The sequence below is a fragment of the Eptatretus burgeri genome, chromosome 1, assembly GCF_056783735.1.
Source record: "Eptatretus burgeri isolate ZD-2024b chromosome 1, Ebu_testis_v1, whole genome shotgun sequence".
In the NCBI taxonomy this organism is placed as follows: domain Eukaryota; kingdom Metazoa; phylum Chordata; class Myxini; order Myxiniformes; family Myxinidae; genus Eptatretus; species Eptatretus burgeri.
In genome coordinates, this window is record NC_140961.1 from 872,460 (window position 1) to 895,373 (window position 22,914).

At 46.0% G+C, this 22,914-nt stretch overlaps 2 protein-coding genes across 4 annotated transcripts in view; both read right to left on the bottom strand.

Annotated features, from left to right (window-relative positions):
- The window catches only part of PDCD11 (programmed cell death 11), a 124,606-nt gene extending 113,526 nt beyond the window's left edge, over positions 1-11,080 (bottom strand). For 2 of the 3 annotated variants that reach the window (XM_085870109.1, XM_085870119.1), the window contains exons 1-3: positions 10,909-11,076; positions 10,220-10,332; positions 896-1,096 (exon numbers count right to left, since the gene is read on the bottom strand). In XM_085870109.1, the coding sequence (XP_085726235.1) occupies positions 896-1,096; positions 10,220-10,324 (306 nt within the window). In that variant the 5' untranslated portion in view covers positions 10,325-10,332; positions 10,909-11,076. Of the gene's footprint in view, positions 1-895; positions 1,097-10,219; positions 10,333-10,908 lie in introns of all 3 variants that reach the window. The other variant, XR_015055180.1, reaches the window with a different exon arrangement.
- Positions 10,842-19,261, bottom strand: LOC147033750 (uncharacterized). Its single transcript, XM_085882497.1, has 3 exons — positions 19,134-19,261; positions 12,557-13,154; positions 10,842-10,952 (listed from the first exon to the last, which is right to left on the bottom strand). Exons 1-3 carry the CDS (start codon positions 19,259-19,261, stop codon positions 10,842-10,844), a joined length of 837 nt encoding a protein of 278 aa, XP_085738623.1.
- Positions 19,262-22,914: the final 3,653 nt, after the last annotated feature.

Consider the following 22,914-nt stretch of genomic DNA (forward strand, 5'->3'; position numbering starts at 1 on the left):
AATGATATACAGCATGATATTTCAAACATGTATTGGGCCCGATATGTTCTCGTGGATCAGGCATTGCGTGGCAGAGGTATGTGCTCTACCGAGTGCCCTTCAAGTTAATGTATTTGTTCGGTCTTGAGGAAAGAAATCTGTACAGAACGACTGTTGAGGCAAATCATCCAGGATCGATCTTTATTCATGTCAAATATTTAGTGAGTGTGCATTTGACACCCCTGTCAGTACAGGGTTTTCCTGAGGCCCAAGAGTACTGGCGTCATGTGAAAGAACTTGCGCCATTTCAGGAAAGTCCCGATTCAGACAAACGGTCAGAAACGCTCAGTCTTCTGTCAGACAACTTTCATTGTCAGACTGGTTCAGTGAAATCACAGCAGAAACTTCATGGCAGCAGATACACTGCACCCACATGTGCACCTGTCGGAGTTTTCAGTGCTCACACCTGCCTCCAGTCTTTCAATCGCTCGATTGTGAGGTGTCATCGCTAAAGTGACGAACGAGGTCGTACCCCACTCATCGCAAGTTTGGTCTCCAGAAACGAAAAGCAACACGATCAACCGCGCTCGATAACTGTGGCTTCTCCGTGTAGCGGTTCGAAGTTTCGGACGGATGATGTCATCAGATTGGGAGTGACACCAATTGGTCATTGACAAGCAAAATTCTGCATACTTTCCTTGAAATATACACAATATAAATTGATATTTTACAAAATAAAAACTGATGTCCAGGATTTTTTAGCCATGACCATAATGCAGACACATGATAATATGCCCAACGTGTTCCTTAAAGTTAGAACGAAACAAACTCCTGATATAATCAGACGATCAAATGTGACTAACACAGGTAACGGCTCGACCAAACATCCCCTGAAAGAGATCGAGTGAAATCGTACCTTCATTTTCAGGATGTCACTGTGAAACGCGTACTTTGGCTTTGGAAGGCCTTTCTGATTCACCATCAGAAAATCATCATCGTCATCATCATCATCATCATCATATTCCTTCATTGGTTCATGCCTTTTGTCTGCAGAGACCTTCATCTTCTTATTCTTCTTGCTATTCTTTGCCACTTCTACATCCTTCTTCCTGTGCAGCTGCAAGAAGTGAACCAGAACATCAACACTCGAATCAAGACATAACAGCACGGCCAAAAGATTACAAACCGAGGATATCCGGAGGTTCAAAACTCCTCCACGTTTGTATACGGAATCAATGCAAGACATTTAAAATGTTCTCGGAATGAGATGAACACATACCAATCATCTTCTTCTTGCACATGGCAGCTTGGCTGCCGGGAAGCTATCGTTTTGGTGGGGCGCGACTGTGCGGCTAATGCTGTGCCCCTCTACCAGTACACTGGTACTCATTTTTCCGACCCTATAAATATGACAGGCTGAGTCAACCCCACCTGGTGTTCATTTAGTGGAAAACAGGTCTCAAAATCAGGACCCGAAGATCCCAAGCCAGCCACCCTAACCACTAAGCCAACACCAGGCTTAACACACATGCCAATGGATTTATATTTATACATCTCTTACCAATATAATAATAATAATAATAATAATTCCCAAACTCAGAATTTTGATGTATGACAGGGGCATTCGGCCAGTCAAAGCGTGCACTGTTATTACAAACATACGGTTGGTTGTTCATGCTCTGTCCTTTTAAATGCAGAGGATCAACCAAGGAAGTAGGAAGTACAGTATCATGCACCATTTTCAAAGTCTGCTGAGATTCAGCTGCGATATGAACCACCGACCTCCCCAACTCGGAGGGACGCTACAACCACTGCACCAAGTGTGGTTCAAATGAATAAGAACTCGACCAAACATGGGATTCAAACCCACGACCCTGGGATTAAGAATCCCCAGCTTTACCGACTGAACTGGCCAGGCAGTCGTTTCGCCAATATCACTCGTTCTTCAACAGCCCCAGTTTTTCAGAGCTTCGAGCGGGGTTCACCATGGTGGAAGTTGGGCCTAATAGACCGGGAGCCCAGGGGGGTCAGCCTAGCTGGAAAGTTAACCAATTTTCATGTATATAGCAATGGTCCATGTGCATGTCGATGTAAGGAAATGGACGTCTGCCAGGCACATTCTGGTGGGTGTGGTCAGAAGGGCCATTAGAAAGGGACCCAAAAATTGAGCTAGATCAGCTCTGTGAGTTAACCTGATGAAACCTAGTTGAAAATGTTCGGCATCGTCCCAAATATCATGTATGACCACTGCCAGACATTTTCAGTGGTGGGGTGTGCCTGCCAGATGACGTAACCGGAACCCCAAAATTGAGCTAGATCAGCTCGTGAGTTAACCCGGTGAAACCTACTGGAAAACGTTCGGTATAGTCCCAGATATCATGAATGAACACTGCCAGACATTTTCAGTGGTAGATTGTGTCCACCAGACACCCCCGAATGCCCCCACTCCCAAAATTGAGCTCGATCAGCTCGTGAGTTAACTCGGTAAAACTTACTGGAAAATGTTTGACATTGTCCCAAGTATCAGGAATGGTCACTGCCAGACATTTTCAGTAGTGGGGTGTGTCCGCCAGATACCCCCGAATGCCCCCACACCCAAAATTGAGCTCGATCAGCTCGTGAGTTACGCTGATGAAACCTCCTGGAAAATGTTCAGCATAACTCCGTGTATCATGAATTTTCAGTGGCGGAGTGCATGTGCCTACCGGACACCCCAAAATGCCTGTCCTCCATTGAGCCAGACGGAATTCTGAGAAAAAGCCCAATGTATCTCTTGATTCTGTGGCATTGTAATTTACTCACAATTATCAATACAGCAAGTATTTGACCAAGCCTGAACATCGACAACATTAAGGTGCCAGGCGTGTTACTTTAGATGTATTACGTTTTGTGACACTTTTACCGGTATATGTGTCAGTTTTAAAATAGGAATCAAGTAGTCAAGTTCTCTTTGCACTACAACCCAACTTATTTTATTGAGGATCAGAGTCATCAACACATCCAAGAAGATATTCGACACAGTCGGAGAGGTAAGATTTGTTACTTAAATTGCTCCCCATAGATATCATGCTGCCACCTCTTATCTCATTAATCAAGCTTTAAAACCTTAAAGATTTAAGAGAAGTCTCTGCTTTGTAACTATACTCAAAATCAGTGTGTTTATGGTGGTGCAAAGTGGTACATGTACATGTACATACCTTTGAATCCATCAGGTACGGGTATGTTACCAGGATAGCGCCGAAGCCTAATCACAAACTACATAGGATTCACCTAACCCTCATCCTCCTGCTGATGCTGTCCATCCATCATATGGAGGGCCACTTGCCCATTAATTAGGCCTACTTTAGCGACTGAAATAGATATTTCAATGAACCTTATGCAGCCAAGGTTACTCACACTATATACTACAAGTGGAGCCGATATGCTTCGGTCTACGGTCATTAATTTCAAAGCGAAACAATGAATGTATACTCTTTTCTTGATTGAGGGAAATGAAGGCATATATTTTTTGTGTCTGACTGGACCATTATGATGATTCTTGTACATGTTACTGAACCATTTCCCTCAAGGTAAGCTCATGCCCATACTACGATCAATGTCAATTTTGATTCCCCTCAATTAATATTTAATATTACTGTAGTCATTTCTTTTTATAATGGGTGTTAGCAAAAGTGTGGCTCTGGGGATTTTTTTTAATAAAATACATTATTCTATACTTTCAGCTTTGGATTATCGACGTCAGCCAGGAGGATGACTTCAGAAGAGCAAGGTTCGGAAGAATCACCCAGGAGGATGGATCCAGAAGAAACATGTGTGACTTCAGAAGAGCAATGTTTGGGAGAGTCAGCCCAAGGATCAAATCGTTCATCCACTATTGTCAATCAAGAGGTAAGGGTAATGAAACTTAATTTGCACATTCTAAAGCACCGAGAAGATACCACTCACCAAGCCACTAGAGAAATCTCTCAAAATGTCTACCGAGTTAGCATAATTTTGTAACTTCAAGGACAGAGGTGAAATTCGGAATCCCCATAACCAAATATCAAACGTCATTATGCTTCCGCCACAAATTTATGCTTTCGGGTTGTCCGTCCGTCCGAGTCTCGTTATCGCGATGTCTTAAGAACCGTTGAAAGGGTTTTCGTCAAACTTTTTACCAGTATGCACTTGGAAGAAGAGGCAACACGATTAGATTTGGGGTTATTAGATCAAAGGTTACAGGTCGATTTATTCACACAGAATATCGATTCAAACATTATGCGGTTGCCTCGCTGACAGTTATATCCACATGCGATCATATGGTCCCTGGACCATTTCATTTTTACTCCACATTAACAGACCCTATTTTCATTCCAGAACAATGACGCTGAGGGTGTTTCAAGCTGCTATATCTGTCACAAGTGCACGGAAGAGGACGGCAAGCTGAGAAAGTTCAGTGACAGGACATGGACAACAGTAAAGAATGCTGCTGCCTTGCGTAAAAATTTGAAATCTGACAAATACTTTGAGGTCACACAAAAGATTTTGATAAGCAGTGATCACAAATCTACTTTCAGCTTTCACCCTTCCTGTCATAAGCATTACAGAGCAGTGAAGCGTCCGAAAGAACCCCTGCCACCTGATGATGAACCAACCGCCAAAAAGGCTTCTATCCAAACAAGACGCTGCAGTGTCCTTCCCAAGTCTGATCAGCAGGGCCTGTTGAAATGGACTTGTATTTTCTGTGGCAAAAGGCATAAGAAGAAAAATGGAAAAGAGGAGCAGAGACTGAAGATAGCGACAGTTGCCGGTTGCGAGTCACTTTGCCATTGGGTAAAGTCTTCTCAAAACGAACGTATCAAGAGTCTCATTCAGAGTGGCGTGGACCTGATCGCAAAGGAAGCAGAATACCACAAATCCTGCCGTGTCCAGTTCCTGAGGGAGACGGATGATCAAGATAGGCCCAATGAAGGGAGCTCATCTCAGTCCTACCACAAGAGAGCATTTGCATCTCTGCTTTCATATATCCAGAATGAGGTGGGAGAAAAGCAACGATCTGTGTTCGTTAGTGATTTACTTGGCATGCACAAAGAGGAGGACACCAGTGTCGGAGGAGATGGGGCAGACGTCCAGGCATACACAGCTCAAAATCTTACCAGGAAGGTAAAAGACCATTTCAAAGAAGAAATCACAATAAAACTGGCAGACCATCAGAAAGGCAACTTCATCTATAGTTCTGCTCTTCCAGAAGAGGATGCCAAGGCCTCGCCTTCATGAGGATTCTGAATGGTATGAAGAGGATAATAAGTTAAGATGGGCCGCTCTCCATCTTAGATCTCTGATTATGCAGCTCCCGAAGACCAAGACCCCGAATCCTGCAACAGTACAAAATTTGAAGGAACGCGCTGCAGAGATACCAGCACAGCTGGACCTGTTCTTCAGATGTCTCCTTGGTGGCATGACACCAACTTTCAGTGGTGCACACAAGGTTACAGTCGATAGAAAGGTAACTGCAATGGCATCGGATGCCATTTACAACATCACTCGTGGTACCATAAAACCATGGAAACACACAGCCGTGGGTCTCGGGCTTGCATCCCTCACAGGATCAAAACTGGCCATGCAGATTCTGAACAGAACAGGACACTGTATAAGCTACAGTGAGACCAAGGCTCTCGAGACTGAATTCGCCGATTCAATTGAGGGTGACGAACGCGACACTCCAGATGGGATTCGCCTTGAGCCAAATTTAGCAACAGCCTGTGTGTGGGATAACAATGATTCAAACGTGGAAACTCTAGACGGGAAAGAAACGTTACATGCGACAGTTGGTCACACCTACCAAAATATGTTGCAAGATGACCAACATGCCAATACTAATCCAATAGAGTTTCGAGTAGGAAGAAACCGACGCAAGAAGAAACTGGGGACGGTTTGTCACCAACCGATTATGGATGGTCTGTGAATGACAACATCCTGAAGACAATCTGGTTTGAAGGGCCAGCCATACCAGACAGTTTGTTTGCGAATGGCAGCAACAATGCAGAGGACATAGAGGTCGAAGGTGACAGCGAGTCGGAGTTGGAAGTAGAAAGTATTGATGGATTATTGAGAGATTCAGATGGCGAAGCATGGAGTGAAGACTCAGAATCAGAGGAGGAAGACGGGGATTACTGATAGGAGACCACTCTAGAGAATTTGAATTTGTTTTAATGAATGGCTGACATCTGCTTGTGGTCATTCATATGGGCAACACAGTACCGTATTATGTTGAACATTTTCAGTCACTTTCATCAGGATTGGTAACTCATGAGCTCAGATCTAGTTCAGTCTTTTGGAGTTGGGGAGGGGGTTCCAGGTGTCTGGCAGGCATACTCCACCATAGAAAATGTCAAGTGGTCATTAATTTTTTTTTTCTTTCTTTGCCTCATTTGAAGGACTTTATTGTTTCATCATATGATAATCACACTACAAAACATAAATGTACAGACGAATGAAATCAAATTCTGCACCGTAGCATGTCAAACAATCTTTCTACCTGGCTTCTGTCATTTCTTTCGTTTGGGTTACTGTTAAAAAAAAATCAGTTCATATTTCAACTCGTGCAAAAGATCTCTGGCATGCGTTTTAGTACCAAAGCTCATCGTTGTTGCCAGAGATTAAATACAACAGGTTCTATCTGTTTTTTTTTTTCTCTCTACAATCAATGAGAAGAAGTGTTTTGTTTTCATGTTTAAAACATTGATAGCATCTACTGCAATTGACATTTCTATAAATTGTTCCCCTGATTAATCCATAGCTGTTTCAGCAGTATGCAATTTATCCAACCATAATCTCAGAAACGCTTTCTTTAATTTTACAAACTTAAAGGAAAATAATAGTTTCGGCAATGTATTGCATTAAACAGAAAATGTCAGCGTCTTTTCAACACCCACGTCAAATGACGTGTTTTACCTTAGAAATCCCTTCTTTTCCCATGACTTGAAATAAAACATCTGATTTTCAAAAGTTATGTTGCTGTTATTCCATTGTATTTTATTCTCAATGTTATTCTCATCAGGTTAAATCACAAACTCATCTAGCTCAATTTTGGGGTGGTGGCATTCAGGGGTGTCTGGCTGGCACAACCCACCACTGAAAATGTCTGGCACTGGCCATTCATGATACCTTGGACTATGCCAAACTATTTCCTGTAGGTTTCACCGGGTTACCTTAAGAGCTGATCTCACTCAATTTTGGGAGTGGGGGCATTCGGGGGTTTCTGGCGGGCACAACCCACCACTGAAAATGTCTGGCAGTGGCCATTCATGATACTCCGGACTATGCCGAACATTTTCCACTAGGTTTCATCAGGTTAACTCACAAAGCTGATGTAGCTCCATTTTGGGGTCCCTTTCTGATGGCCCTTCTGACCACACCCACCAGAATGTGCCCGGCAGACGTCCATTTCCTTAAGGCCCGGTCACACCTTGACGTTTTAGCCAGCGATAGCAACGTGTTAAAATTTATGTAAAAGGCTGGCTTACGTTGAACTTTTGATGTTTTTTTTAAAGATTCGGACGTATTCATAGCGACTTGGTCTTATGTATAACGCATTGGTAACTACACAGAACGTTTCGTTGTGTTATAGATAACTTATACCAACGAATGCTGAACCTGTTGTCGGCCTACACAACCGATGCCCAACGATAGTCTAACTCAGGCATAGCGCGTTGCACGCATCGCCGACGATGTCGTGACGTAGCCTATTAAAAGGCTAACGCACAACGATTCAAATCATAACTGCCGTAGAAATGGAAGGGTCAAAATCGCGGTCACACCTTGGCGATCTTGCCAGCGTATGCCGACGTAACAAAAAGTGTGTCTAAAACGTTGGGGGCACGTCGAATACGGTATGGGTAAGTTTGGTATGTGCGAGTAGAACGCTAAAGTACGCTATCATAAGTCGTAGTAAGTAGAGTACGTCAAGAAATTTTGAACATGTTCAAAATTTTACGACGTACTCGGCGTATGACACACGTTCGCGTGCGATGAGGATAAGTTTTACACACGATATGTGGACGCTTACACACGTCCACAAACGCTACTTATAAGCTACTCATAAGTCGAAACACGTCGCGGTAATGTCTTTTTTACGCGAAACTTATTTCTAACTTATGTTTGATGTGCTTTGAACCAATTCTTTACGTAGTCCCAACACACATCGACGTATGTAGACGTATTCCAATGACGTCTTCCAGTCGACAAAAAAAAAAATAAAATGAATGTGTTTCTACCTTACAACTGCCATATAAAGACGTGTTCCCAGCGGTTTTGGGAATTGGTATATAAAAATGGTGTTCATAAAAGGGGAACCCAACAGTGTTTTTGAGTCCTTTTTGAGTCGATGTCCATGTCAGCAGTAACAGTATCAGTATCAGTATTAGTAGTAGTTTGTTCATGTTGGCAGTAGTAGGTGGGTGTGAGGGGGAGGGTGTGGGTTATGATGGATCGTCCTTGCGTCCGCGTGTCCACGGGTAGGTTCATAGACTGCCACTCAACGATTTAAATGGCTGCATCTCCACTATTAAAAGTAGACGCTTGCGCTCAACAATTGGATTTTTTTTACACTCAACGACTTTTAAACGGTACCACTCAGATAGTTTCATTGTTTACAATGAAAGATTTAAATTGCTGTCACTCGCCTTTGTTTTTTTTTTGTTTTTGTTTTTTTTTTGACGCTGGGGTTTGGAAATTTGAAACGTTTCTTCTGAACGTGTTAAAACGCTCAAACTCGACTATTTTAAATAGACGCTGACGATGGACAATTGGAATCGTAGCCAAGCTAGACATCGAAGTGTGAACATCCTCGTCATGCCGAAGAAAAGTTTGAAGAATGCTGCAAATAAGTGTCCTGGCCGTGGCCGTGGACGCTGAAGCAAGGACGATCCATTATACCGACATCTTTCAGCCTATGAGTAACTTAAAAGTAACGTCTGTCGACGTGTGGCAACGATCGCGTAACGTGCCAACAACACGTTAATCATAGGTAGGAAATAAGTTTCGTGTACGCTAAACATTACCTCGGCGTGTCTCAACTTATGATTAACTTACAAGTAGCATGTGTCGACGTCTGTCAACGATCGCAGACCGTGCCTACAACTTGTGGCCAGCGTAGCGGAACGTGTGAGTCATACGCTGGCATACGTCGTGAAATTTCAAGCATGAAAAAATTTGAGGACAACCTAAAAGTACAACGTTTAAAGCCAACGTACAACGACGTATGGCAACGTACTACGACGTATGCCAGCGTGCTCTCAATGTTATCAAAACTTACCCATAACGTATTCAACGTGTGCCAGCGTTTTAGAAAAAAAATTCAAAAATCGGCATATGTTGGCTAAAACGTCAAGGTGTGACCGGGCCTTTACATCGACATGCACATGGACTAATGCTATATACATGAAAATTGGTTAACTTTCCAGCTAGGCTGACCCCCGGTCTGTAAGTCTTTCATGAACCGATGAAGCAGGTGTGACTTGGGCAGGGATTTGTAATATCTGGTGCCGGAGATAACACACATACTCCTCACTTTAATAAAAAAGGACACCTTGGGGTGTTTAATGTCCACCAGGTAATGGTAGCACCTGGTGAAATCACTACTTCAATTCATTCACTTGCTTGCTTCCCACGGCGGTGAGATCAGCTTGGTCAACTTCACGTGGACATCATCCATCTTTCTACCTGTCTGATGATGTGGGGACATCGTCCATCTGTCTACCTGTCTGACGACACGGGGACATCATCCATCTTTCTACCTATCTGATGATGCGGGGACATCATCCATCTTTCTACCTATCTGATGATGCGGGGACATCATCCATCTTTCTACCTGTCTGAAAACATCATCCATCTTTCTACCTGTCTGACGACACGGGGACATCATCCATCTTTCTACCTGTCCAACAATGCGGGGACATCATCCATCTTTCTTCCTGACTGATGACAGGAGGACATCATCCATCTTTCTACCTGTCTGACGACGCGGGGACATCAAGCCTCACCAGCAAGACAAGTTCTTCGTTCTGCCAAGTTTATAGTCGGGTTGGGATTAGGAATCGAACCCTTAATACTGAGCACAGAGTTCAGTGCACCGACCATGTCGACACCACTCGGTCGGGTACACGCACACACAAGCTCGTTATAAACATGTCCATCCCTAGATGAGCAATCCAGAGGGGTCTTAGATCATCAGGTAAAAGTTACCTTTACTTTCACTTACGTCAAAAAGATTGTCGTTTGTAACGGTCTTCTTTTTCCGGGATGAGATGGGGGTCGTGTTGGCCTTCTTGCCCCCTCGAGGGAAATTTTCTTCCACCAAATCCATGTCAAACCCTACAACACACCAACACACACGAAAACGCACACACACACCCACACCAACACACCCACACCAACACACACACACACCCACACCAACACACCCACACACACACCCACACCAACACACACACCCACACACACACCCACACACACACCCACACACACACCCACACACACACCCACACCAACACCCACACCCACACACACACACACACACACACACACACACACACACCAACACCCACACCAACACACACACACACACCCACACCAACACACACACACACACACACACACACACACACACACACACACACACACACACACTGAGTACCTCCTGAAACGTTTGAACCCTTCCATCTCCCACATAAGCTGCACAAACACACGGTTTCGAACTCGTCCACACACACACACATGTATGTACGTGTAAGTAACAACATGCCCGTTACGGCCCCGATGTGACCACGAGGCCCGAGAACGATCTTCCCCCCGGGAAGCGTGCTCAGCGCACCGGGTAACATCTAGTCGAGACCGTCGAGGCCGCAAGGCCGAACCCGGTCCCGAACCCGAACCCGACGATGAACACACCGGATGAACGAGGTTGTGCTGACGCACTCCGCCGTGTAACCCGACTGAGGAGGTGAGAAAATGTGGACAAGAAAGTGTACACAATGTGTTCGTGGAGCTGTGGGGCCGAGAGGACCCCGAACCGCACGTGCTCACACAAGCAGCACGTCACCCGACTGGTCACCCGGTTCGTCAAAAACGGTGAAATGGCCTCCCGTGGTGAACGCACACCGTGACGAAATAATTACTTTAAAGTCAATTCCTTTCAAATGACATTTTGAAACCGCACTTCACAGGGGGGTATCCCAAAATCCGTGTGACCAAATGAAATGCGTTACCAATACACCGCCTCCCATTCCTCTCTTAATGTGACGTATTCAATCGAGAGGGACGAAGGCTCTGAAGTGAGAACAAAACCACAGGTTTTCTTCAAACACGGCCACAACACAGCAAAGTACGGCACAACGCAACAGCACAACGCAACACAACACAGCACAGCACAACACAGCAAAACACAGCACAACACAGCAAAGCACAACACAGCAAAGTACGGCACAACACAGCAAAACACAACACAGCACAACGCAACACAGCAAAACACAGCACAACACAGCAAAGTACGGCACAACACAGCAAAGCACAACACAACACAGCACAACGCAACACAGCACACCACAACACAGCACAGCAAAACACAGCACAGCACACCACAACACAGCACAACATAGCAAAGCACAACACAGCAATGTACGGCACAACGCAACAGCACAACGCAACACAACACAACACAGCACAGCAAAACACAGCACAGCACACCACAACACAGCACAACATAGAAAGCACAACACAGCAAAGTACGGCACAACACAGCAAAGCACAACACAGCAAAGTACGGCACAACGCAACAGCACAACGCAACACAACACAACACAGCACAGCACAACACAACACAGCAAAACACAGCACAACACAGCAAAGCACGGCACAACACAGCAAAGCACAACACAGCACAGCACAACACAACACAGCAAAACACAGCACAACACAACAAAGCACAACACAGCAAAGTACGGCACAACACAACACAGCACAACACAGCACAACGCAACACAGCACAGCACAGCACAACACAGCACAGCAGACCACAACACAGCACAACATAGCAAAGCACAACACAGCACAGCACAGCACAACACAGCAAAGCACAACAGAGCAAAGTACGGCACAACACAGCAAAGCACAACACAACACAACACAACGCAATAACACAACACAGCAAAGTACGGCACAACGCAACAGCACAATGCAACACAACACAGCACAACACAGCAAAGCACAACACAGCAAAGTATGGCACAACACAGCAAAGCACAACACAACACAGCACAAGATAACACAGCACAGCAAAACACAGCACAACACAGCAAAGCACAACACAGCAAAGTACGGCACAACACAGCAAAGCACAACACAACACAGCACAACACAGCACAGCACAATGCAACACAGCACACCACAACACAACACAGCACAACACAGCACACCACAACACAGCACAACATAGCAAAGCACAACACAGCAATGTATGGCACAACACAGCACAACACAACACAACACAGCACAATGCAATACAGCACAGCACAATGCAACACAGCACAACACAACTCACCACAACACAACACAGCACAACACAGCAAAACACAGCACAACACAACACAACACAGCACAACACAACACAGCACAACACAACACAGCACAACACAGCACAACACAGCAAAACACAGCACGACACAACACAACACAGCACAACGCAACACAGCACACCACAACACAGCACAGCACAACACAGCAAAACACAACACAGCAAAGCACAGCACAACACAGCACGACACAGCAAAACACAGCACGACACAACACAGCACAGCACAACGCAACACTGCACGCCACAACACAGCACAGCACAACACAGCAAAACACAACACAGCACAACACAACACAGCAAAGCACAAAACGACACAGCAAAGCACAACACAACACAGCACAACACAGCAAAGCACAGCACAGCAAAGCACAACACAACACAGCACAACACAGCACAGCACAACACAGCAAAACACAGCACAACACAGCAAAGCACAACACAGCACAACACAACACAGCACAACACAGCAAAGCACAGCACAACACAGCAAGATACAACAGAACACAGCACAGCACAACACAGCAAAGCACAGCACAACACAGCACAGCACAACACAGCGACAACACTGCAAAGCACAACACAGCAAAACACAGCACAGCACAGCACAGCACAACACAGCACAGCAAAGCACAGCACAACACAGCAAAGCACAACAACACAACACAGCACAACACAGCAAAGCACAACACAACACAGCAAAGCACAACACAACACAGCACACCACAACACAGCAAAACACAGCACAACACAACACAGCACAACACATCACAGCACACCACAACACAGCAAGACACACCACAACACAACACAGCAAAGCACAACACAACACAGCAAAGCACAGCACAACACAACACAGCACAACACAGCACAACGCAACACAACACAACACAGCATAGCACAACACAACACAGCACAACACAGCAAAACACAGCACGACACAACACAACACAGCACACCACAACACAGCACAACACAGCAAAACACAGCACAACACAACACAGCAAATCACAACACAACACAGCACAGCAAAACACAGCACAACACAGCAAAGCACAACACAGCAAATCACGGCACAACACAGCAAAGCACAACACAACACAGCACAACACAACACAGCACAATGCAACACAGCACACCACAACACAACACAGCACAGCACAACACAGCACAACACAGCACAGCACACCACAACACAGCACAACATAGCAAAGCACAACACAGCAAAGTACGGCACAACGCAACAGCACAATGCAACACAACACAACACAGCACACCACAGCACAACACAGCAAAACACAGCAAAACACAGCACAACACAGCAAAGTACGGCACAACACAGCAAAGCACAACACAACACAGCACAACACAACACAGCACAGCAAAACACAGCACAACACAGCAAAGTACGGCACAACACAGCAAAACACAACACAACACAGCACAGCACAACACAACACAGCACAACGCAACACAGCACACCACAACACAACACAGCACAGCACAACACAGCACAACACACCACAACACAGCACAACATAGCAAAGCACAACACAGCACAGCACCGCACAACACAGCAAAGCACAACACAGCAAAGTACGGCACAACACAGCAAAGCACAACACAACACAACACAATAGCACAACACAGCAAAGTACGGCACAACGCAACAGCACAACGCAACACAACACAGCACAGCACAGCACAACACAGCAAAGCACAACACAGCAAAGTGCGGCACAACACAGCAAAGCACAACACAACACAGCACAGCCCAACACAGCCCAACGCAACACAGCACAACGCAACACAGCACAGCAAAACACAACACAGCACAACACAACACAGCAAAGCACAACACAACACAGCACAACACAGCAAAGCACAACACAGCACAACACAACACAGCAAAGCACAGCACAACACAGCACAACACAACACCGCACAGCACAACACAGCAAAGCACACCACAACACACCACAGCAAAGCACAACACAACACCGCACAACACAGCACAACTCAACACAGCGCAACACAACACATCAAAGCATAACACAACACACCTCACCACAACACAGCCCAACACAGCACAGCACAGCAAAACACAACACAGCACAACACAACACAACACAGCACAGCACAACACAACACAACACAGCACAACACAACACAGCACAGCACAACACAACACAACACAACACAACACAACACAACACAGCACAACACAACACAGCACAACACAACACAGCACAGCACAGCAAAACACAGCACAGCACAACACAACACAACACAGCAAAGCACAGCACAACACAGCACAACACGGCACAGCACAACACTACACAGCAAGACACAACAACACAGGACAGCACAACACAGCACAGCACAACAAAGCACAACACAGCACAGCACAACACAGCAAAGCACAACACAACAGCACAGCACAACACAGCAAAGGATAACACAGCAAAACACAGCAAAGCACAGCACAGCACAGCACAACACAGCACAACACAGCACAGCACAACACAGCACAGCACAGCACAGCACAACAACACAGCACAGCACAACACAACACAGCAAAGCACAACACAACATAGCACAACACAGCACAGCACAGCACAACACAGCAAAACACAGCACAACACAACACAGCACAGCACAACACAGCACAGCACAACACAGCACAATACAGCACAGCACAACACAACACAGCACAACACAGCACAACACAGCACAACACAGCACAACACAGCACAACACAGCACAACACAACACAGCACAACACAGCACAGCACAACACAGCACAACACAACACAGCACAACACAACACAGCAAAGCACAACACAGCACAACACAACACAGCACAACACAGCACAACACAGCAAAACACAGCACAACACAACACAGCACAACACAACACAGCACACCACATCACAACACAGCCAACCACAGCACAACACAACACAGCAAAGCACAACACAACACAGCACAACACAACGCAACACAACACACCACAACACAACACAGCATAGCACAACACAACACAGCACAACACAGCAAAACACAGCACGGCACAACACAACACAGCACAACGCAACACAGCACGCCACAGCCCAGCACAACACAGCAAAACACAGCACAACACAACACAGCAAAACACAGCACAACACAGCAAAGCACAACACAACACAGCACAGCACAACACAGCAAAACACAGCACAACACAACACAGCACAACACAGCAAAGCACAACACAGCACAGCACAACACAACACAGCACAACACAGCAAAGCACAGCACAACACAACACGGCACAGCACAACACAACACAGCAAGACACAACATAACACAGGACAGCACAACACAGCACAGCACAACACAGCACAGCACAGCACAGCACAACACAGGGACAACACAGCAAAGCACAACACAGCAAAACACAGCAAAGCACAGAACAGCACAACACAGCACAACACAACACAGCACAGCACAACACAACAGAGCACAACACAACACAGCACAGCACAACAACACAACACAGCACAGCACAACACAACACAGCACAACACAGCAAAGCACAACACAGCAAAGCACAACACAGCACAGCACAACAAAGCACAACACAACACAGCAAAGCACAACACAGCACAGCACAGCATTGTCGGGTCAAATCTCTGTTTAACCATGCCCCGGTACACCCATGTATGCATGGCATGCATTATGATAAACTTACTGACACATCTCATCTCCCACCCCCCCCCCCCTTTTTTATTTTATTTAAAAAAAAAATTCTATTATTTATTTGTTTGTTTGTTTGTTTACTTATTTATTTACTTTCAAATCAAGATGTTCAGGAGTCTTCCAGACACGAGCTGGTATTCTCAAGGCTAGTGGAGGGCTGTCCTTGCTTGCAACTGCCGTGGGGTTCTCAATAAGGGGTACAGGGTCAGGAAGGAGTTCAGGTACATTGATGGGTGAAAAGTTTTCATGAGGAAACACCTCAGGTTCAAACACAGGTAGTGTTAATCCAGAAGTGGGTGACAGACACGAGCTAGACGAGATTGAATGGAGCCTTCCTTGACGCGGCTTAGACCATTCTTCATGATCTGAACAGCACGTTCGGCTTGACCATTACTGGCAGGTTTGTCGGGACAGATGTGTAGTGATTCATGCCATTCATTTTGCAAAAGTTCTGAAACTCTGAACTCGTAAATGATGATCCATTATCTGATACAATGGAGTTTGGAATACCATGTTGCGCGAACGGGGTACGTAGAGCTTCCATTGTTACAGCAGAGGATGAGGATGGCACCACGAGAGCTTCAATCCACTTGGAGTGGGCATCAACTACGCTAAGGAAAAGCTTCCCTTGAAATGGACCAGCATGGTCCATGTGGAGTCGAGACCATGGTGTTGATGGCCACGACCACATGGCCAATGGAGACTGTGGTGGTGTCTTGGCATGGGCTGGACAAGTGTAACAATGGCGTGTACTGGACTCAATGTCACCGTCCAAACCTGGCCACCAAAGATGGGCTCGGGCAATAGTCTTCATGATGACTATGCCTGTATGAGCATTGTGGAGTTCACTGATATATAAATTTCCCGTGGAGTTCAGGTGGAATTATCACTCGGCTTCCCCCAAAGCAGGCAGTCTGCATCAATAGAGAGCCCGTCCTTCCGGATGAGGTACGGTTTCACCCCTTCCTGTCGTGATGCCAAATCACCTGACATAACACAGCCCTTAATTTGTGACAAATCTGAATTGCTAATGGTAGCACAAGCAATCCGCTTAGCGGTTACGGGCGCCTCATTGTGAATGACGTTAACCATGAGATGAATGATATCGCCAGATTGTGGAGGTTCTGGGAAGTGGTAAGCGACTGAGCACGGTACATTCCCCGAACAGGGTGGTAAACCAATGAAGAGTCATAACGCTCTCGTTTGGGCAGCTTCCCATTTCCAGACAACGCCTTCCCTGAGGAGAAGATGCAGAGTCTCGACGGTCCTGCTTAGTTGAGGCAGGAAATTACCAAAGTAGGTCAACATACCCAGGAATGTACAAAGTTCTGAAATGTTTTGTGGCATTGGTGCATTCACAATTGCTTCAACTTTGCTCGGAGAGGGCAAAATGCCTTGACAGGAGATTTGATGACCCAGGTATTCAACTTCACGTGCCATAAAGGTACACTTCTCATGCCTTGGGTGTGTAACCAAGCTTGTGACAGCCGATTGAGGACTTTGTTTAGGTTCTCGAGGTGTTCATGTTGTGACTTCCCAGTCACGAGTATGTCTTCCTGGAATACGACTGTCTTTGGTACAGTTTTCAATGATGACTCCATCTTGCGTTGGAAGGTTGTTGCAGCAGAGCGTATACCAAATGGGCATCTGTTGTACAGGTCGAGTCCTCGATCAGTGTTGATGCATGTACAGGGCTTGGAATCATCATCCAGTTCCATTTGAGCATCGGTAATGGTCAAGTCAAGCTTTGTGAATGTCGCCATCCAGCTTTGATTAGCGGTTGATCGTCATTTTGTAGTTCCCACAAATGTGCACTGTTCCATCTGCTTTGAGTATTGGAACGAGAGGTGCTGCCCATTCGGAGTACTCGACTGGTGAGATGATGCCCTCACTGCAGGCGGTCAAGCTCACATGCGATCATCGATCACATCATGTTGGGCACAGGTCTAGCCTTGTGGAACAATGGCTGAGCATCTGCAGAAACATGAATCCTCACTTTGGGCCCTGCAAAGGTACCAACACCATCGCTGAACAGGCCATGGTACTTGTTGAGCACAGTATCATATCCAACATCAGAGTTGGAGACTCTGTTTACGTCACTCCAAATAAGTCTGATTATTCGGAACCAATCTCGGCCTAAGAGGGTTGGTCCTTCTCCACTCACTATCAGTAGTGGTAGGACATGAGTCCTGTTTCCATATCCTACAGTTATGTTAGCTGAGCCAACAACAGGAACCACCTCCTTGGTGTATGTTCTCAAGTCAGTAGATACAGGCCGGAGTGCAGGAGCCGTTATCGGAGGGTAGATGGAGGTGAACTTGCTGTCGCTCATAATTGATCTGGAAGCGCCGGGATCAACTTCCATTCTCACCGGGATCTTATCGATTGTTACATCAACTATAATTGGAGCATCGGAGCTCTTTGTTCCAACAAAGAAAACCGCACGAAGTGTCTCACTTGACTCTCGGCTGCAGGTCGTGCTCTGTGACATATCGTCCACTGCATCTGGGTTCACCCCAACGTGATAAGCAGGAGACAAGGTCTTCGACTTGGATCGAGAACAACGACACTTCAAGTGTCCCCACTAACCACAGTTGTCACTGGTATATTTCCTGTACCGGCATTGGAAAGCTTGATGATTACCACCACAACACCAACAAGTTAACCCAACCTTCTGGGTGGATTCAGTAATGTCATGAGGTGGAGGTGAACCTGGTGCCATGCGAAAACACTTTTTCTTGTCGCCAAAGGTTACCTCGTTAACCGATGGATTCTGCTGATTAACTTTTGACTTGTTAGAGATCACACGCAGGCAGTTTGCGTGCACGCAGCAACTATTTCCATGACTTTAGCCAAATTGGGGTCAGATTCAGGAAGGAGTTTCCGCAGGATCGAGTCCTCATCGATGCCGATTATAAAGAAGTCACGTAACATCTCTTCGAGTTTATCTATAAACTCAGCATGATGAGCTTCAAAGATTCCATTCTGGAAGTATGTTCCATTCGAGAGGATGAAATTGCCCAGCATTTCAGGATGCGGGTGCAAGGAGCTGTCAGCGACCTTCATGCAGCAGATGCACAGCACCACAAGGAGCGCATGGCAAAGTTCCTGGGTCTGAGAGGTAGGATGCATGCCCATCGGAAGTCGGAGCATCACACAGATGAACATGCAGATCCTGCCTTTGTAGAGGTCATCCATGAACTCAGCAATGACCCAACACGGATCTGGAACTCTGTTGAAGTATACAACCTGTATGTATCTCTTCAGGGAATTCAGCTGAAACGACGCACATTGATTGAACATCTTTCAACACATTTTGGGTCAGACTTTGTAGCCCTCTCCGGAGTTGGAGTTGCAAGCATTCTTGTGTTCCGGAGCAAAGCTTCTCATCTCCTCAAGATAATACCCGACGACGATGACCAAGATGATTTGGACATCCGCAAAGTCGCAGCAGGAATAACAAAGGAGACAAAACAACTTGTTCCTGACTTGAACAGTTATGCGACAGAAATAAGTGCTGACATCATTCGTGATGATTGTAGTCCGACCTTGCTTCATCTCCTCTCACAGATTTCACCAAAATTAGGAGACACCTCGCAGGCTTCTCTCATCGGCAACGTCATCACCAGCACCGTGAATCATCGAGCAACAACCTTGCAAGTATCTCTAGGTCTTTTGATGAAGGACAAGAGCCTGATTGACAAGTGTTATGGTTTCGGAATCACCTGCTTTTATGACGAGGTGATAAGGTTCAAGGCTTCTGCTGTCCAGGCTGCATCCCAGAAAATCAACCTTCTTATTCGGGGGGTATTCGACAGTGAGACCGGTCTCGTGCAAGCTGTGGTTGACAACTTCGACGCCACCATATCTTCTCCTAATGGCTTGAGATCAACACATTATCTTGCCCTTCTCCTCACCCAGGTCAGAACAGATGAGAGTCTTTCATCAGCTGGAAATGAAAAGATTCAGCGTATCAAGAAAGAAAGAGATGAAAAATGAAGTATCTCCAGCAATCCCCATCCAGCGCTATACTGGACCAAGGAAACCCCCCCAATGCCAGTGCAAGAAGCAACACGTACAGTACCATCTCTCAAGATGCTTGCTTCTCAACAGATATCACTGGCAAGGGCAAGAGCTGTTGATTATGACTTCCTGCAAAAGGTCATCCGGGAGAAAGGCGTCCCAGAGTACAACGGCTTTAACACCCGGGCCTCACGAGAACAAGGACAGTCCATTCATCCAGCGACCAAAGCCATCTATATGCCGTTGATTGACATCATCCCATCAGAACCGGATACCATCATGACAGTGATGAACGAAGCACAGAAAATGACTCTTAGTACAGGCCAAGCCTTCACGTTATTCACCAACGATCAGCAGCTCTATCGTGTTGCTGTACATGTGCTGTGGGTATACCCAGAGAAGTTCCCGAATTTCATTCCACGCCTGGGTGGCATGCATATATTAATGAGCTTCGTCGGTGCTGAGGGGAGTCTCATGTGCAACAGCGACTTGGAAGAAATCTTGCAATCTGCCTTCGGAGGAGTCCCAAAAATGCTGTCTGGAAAAATGTTCCAGCAAAATGTCCGAGCGTTGCGAATGGTGGTGGAAGAGTTGTTGCGAGAGACATTGTCAAACGATGAGGGTCAAGACGACCCAATGGAGTGACTGGACACACAAGCAGCACTCAGCACAACAACAAAACTTTGGGTCGACAATCTGATCAAGCCGGTGCTCATCATGATGATTTTCATACGGGCAGAACGTGAAGGGGACTGGCCTTTGCACATGTGGGCAGTTCAACAGATGATCCCCTACTTCTTTGCTTCTGGACATACAAACTATGCCAGGTATGGGCTCTACTACCTGCGGTCTATGGAGCGACTTCCTGATGACATCTTGGAGGACTTCTTTCGGGGACAACATGTCATGCGTCACTCCCGTGGGCTATGGAATGGAATATGGTCAGACATGTTCATCGAAACTACCTTTATGCGGTATGGTAAAGGTCCGGGTGGACTGCTTGGGATCACTCTGAAATCAGCCACTGTGACGAGATGGGCACTGAGCCTGCACATCTGCAGCACACTGCTGAAAGGCTTGTCGCTGATGACAGAACAGGGAGGTCAGGATGCTGTGACGAGCCACAAAGAAGAGAATCCAGGCAGAATAGCCAAAGATGCTGAGGACAGATGTAAAATCCAAACCAAGTTGAGCGCTTCAATTGATCCACTGAAACCTGAAAGCCATCCTGGTTGTCTTGTCAATATCGTGACGGGACAGATCGCCTCCGATAAAGTGAATGTAGCAGAATCACTTGTCATTGGCAACAAACAGATGCAGGAATTTGAATCTACTTGGCCAGAAGGGTTCCACAGTGTTATTCCGAACAAAGTTGTTACGATGGCTGTGAGCAAGAAGCACATAAAAGTGGATGGTTTGCCTGTCGATGACACCGAGTTCATATACACAAGGGTGATGTGCCTCCAACAGTCCAGGGAAATCGATGTGAAGGATGTACTGTCGTACGAACTGTCACCAGTCCCTTCCTCAATGTTTGAAGATAATGGTGACATGAGGATCACGACAACAAAATCCACAATCGAGAAAAAACTACAAGTTGAACGATTGAGTGGACTAGTATGTAGTCCACAGGTAACAATCATTGATGGTTGTGCACTACTATTGGTTGTACAGTGGCCAGCCAGTGGAACAGTACAAGACTTTGCTAAGAACTTCTCCAAGAACATTATCAACCGACTGCTGATGACTGAAGTCCATTTGATTTTTGACCGGTACGATGACGAAAGTGTCAAAAACATGGCAAGGCTAAGCCGTGCTGGCAAGGATGCAAGTAGGCGACACCAGCTTTCACCAGAAACACCACTGCCACCACAGAAAGTGATGCTAACAGTAACAGCAAACAAGGTCCAGCTCATTGACATCTTGTGTGAAGACTTGTCGAAGAAAGTCACAGAACTACTAAGGAACACACCGAAACTCGTCATCACTGCCAAAGACCCAGTCCCCATAGAAGTAAGCAGTGGTACAAAGAGGACGAGACAGGAGCTCAGAACAACACATGAGGAAGCTGATGTCATGATAGCTCAGCGGATGATACAGTTGACGTCAATTAGGATGAAAAGCATATCAGTTGTGTGTGACGACACTGACATCTTCGTGTTGCTCGTCCATTTGTACCATCAACAGAAACTCAGATGTGAAGTAATGATGATGAGTCCCATTGCTGGTCGACAAATTTTGGACATCAAGGCGACATCACAGCAACAGGGAGGAAATTCAGAGCAACTCCTTGCAATACATGCGATGACTGGCTGTGACACGGTTTCATATATGTGGGGCATAGGTAAGGCAACAGCGCTGGAACAGATACGACTCAGTCATCTGTTATCAAGTCTTGGAGATCCTGAAGCAGAGATGAATGAAGTTGTTTTCAAGGCCACAAGGTTCATTGGTGCTTGTTATGGATCCAAACAGACAAACAATATGTCAACCATTTGTTATGATGTATGGTCCTCCAAGATGTCAAACAAGAAGATTACAGCTGCACCTAAAGTGAAGACACT

Coding starts and splice junctions, on each gene's coding strand:
- LOC147033750 (XM_085882497.1), bottom strand. CDS start 19,261: ATGTTACGTGACTTCTTTATAATCGGCATCGATGAGGACTCGATCCTG. Junction 13,155..19,133: donor TGCACGCAAACTGCCTGCGT/GTGATCTCTAAC, acceptor TGTGCTTTGCAG/TGTTGTCGCTGTGTTGTGCT. Junction 10,953..12,556: donor TTGTGCTGTGTTGTGTTGTG/GTGAGTTGTGTT, acceptor TCACCTCCTCAG/TCGGGTTACACGGCGGAGTG.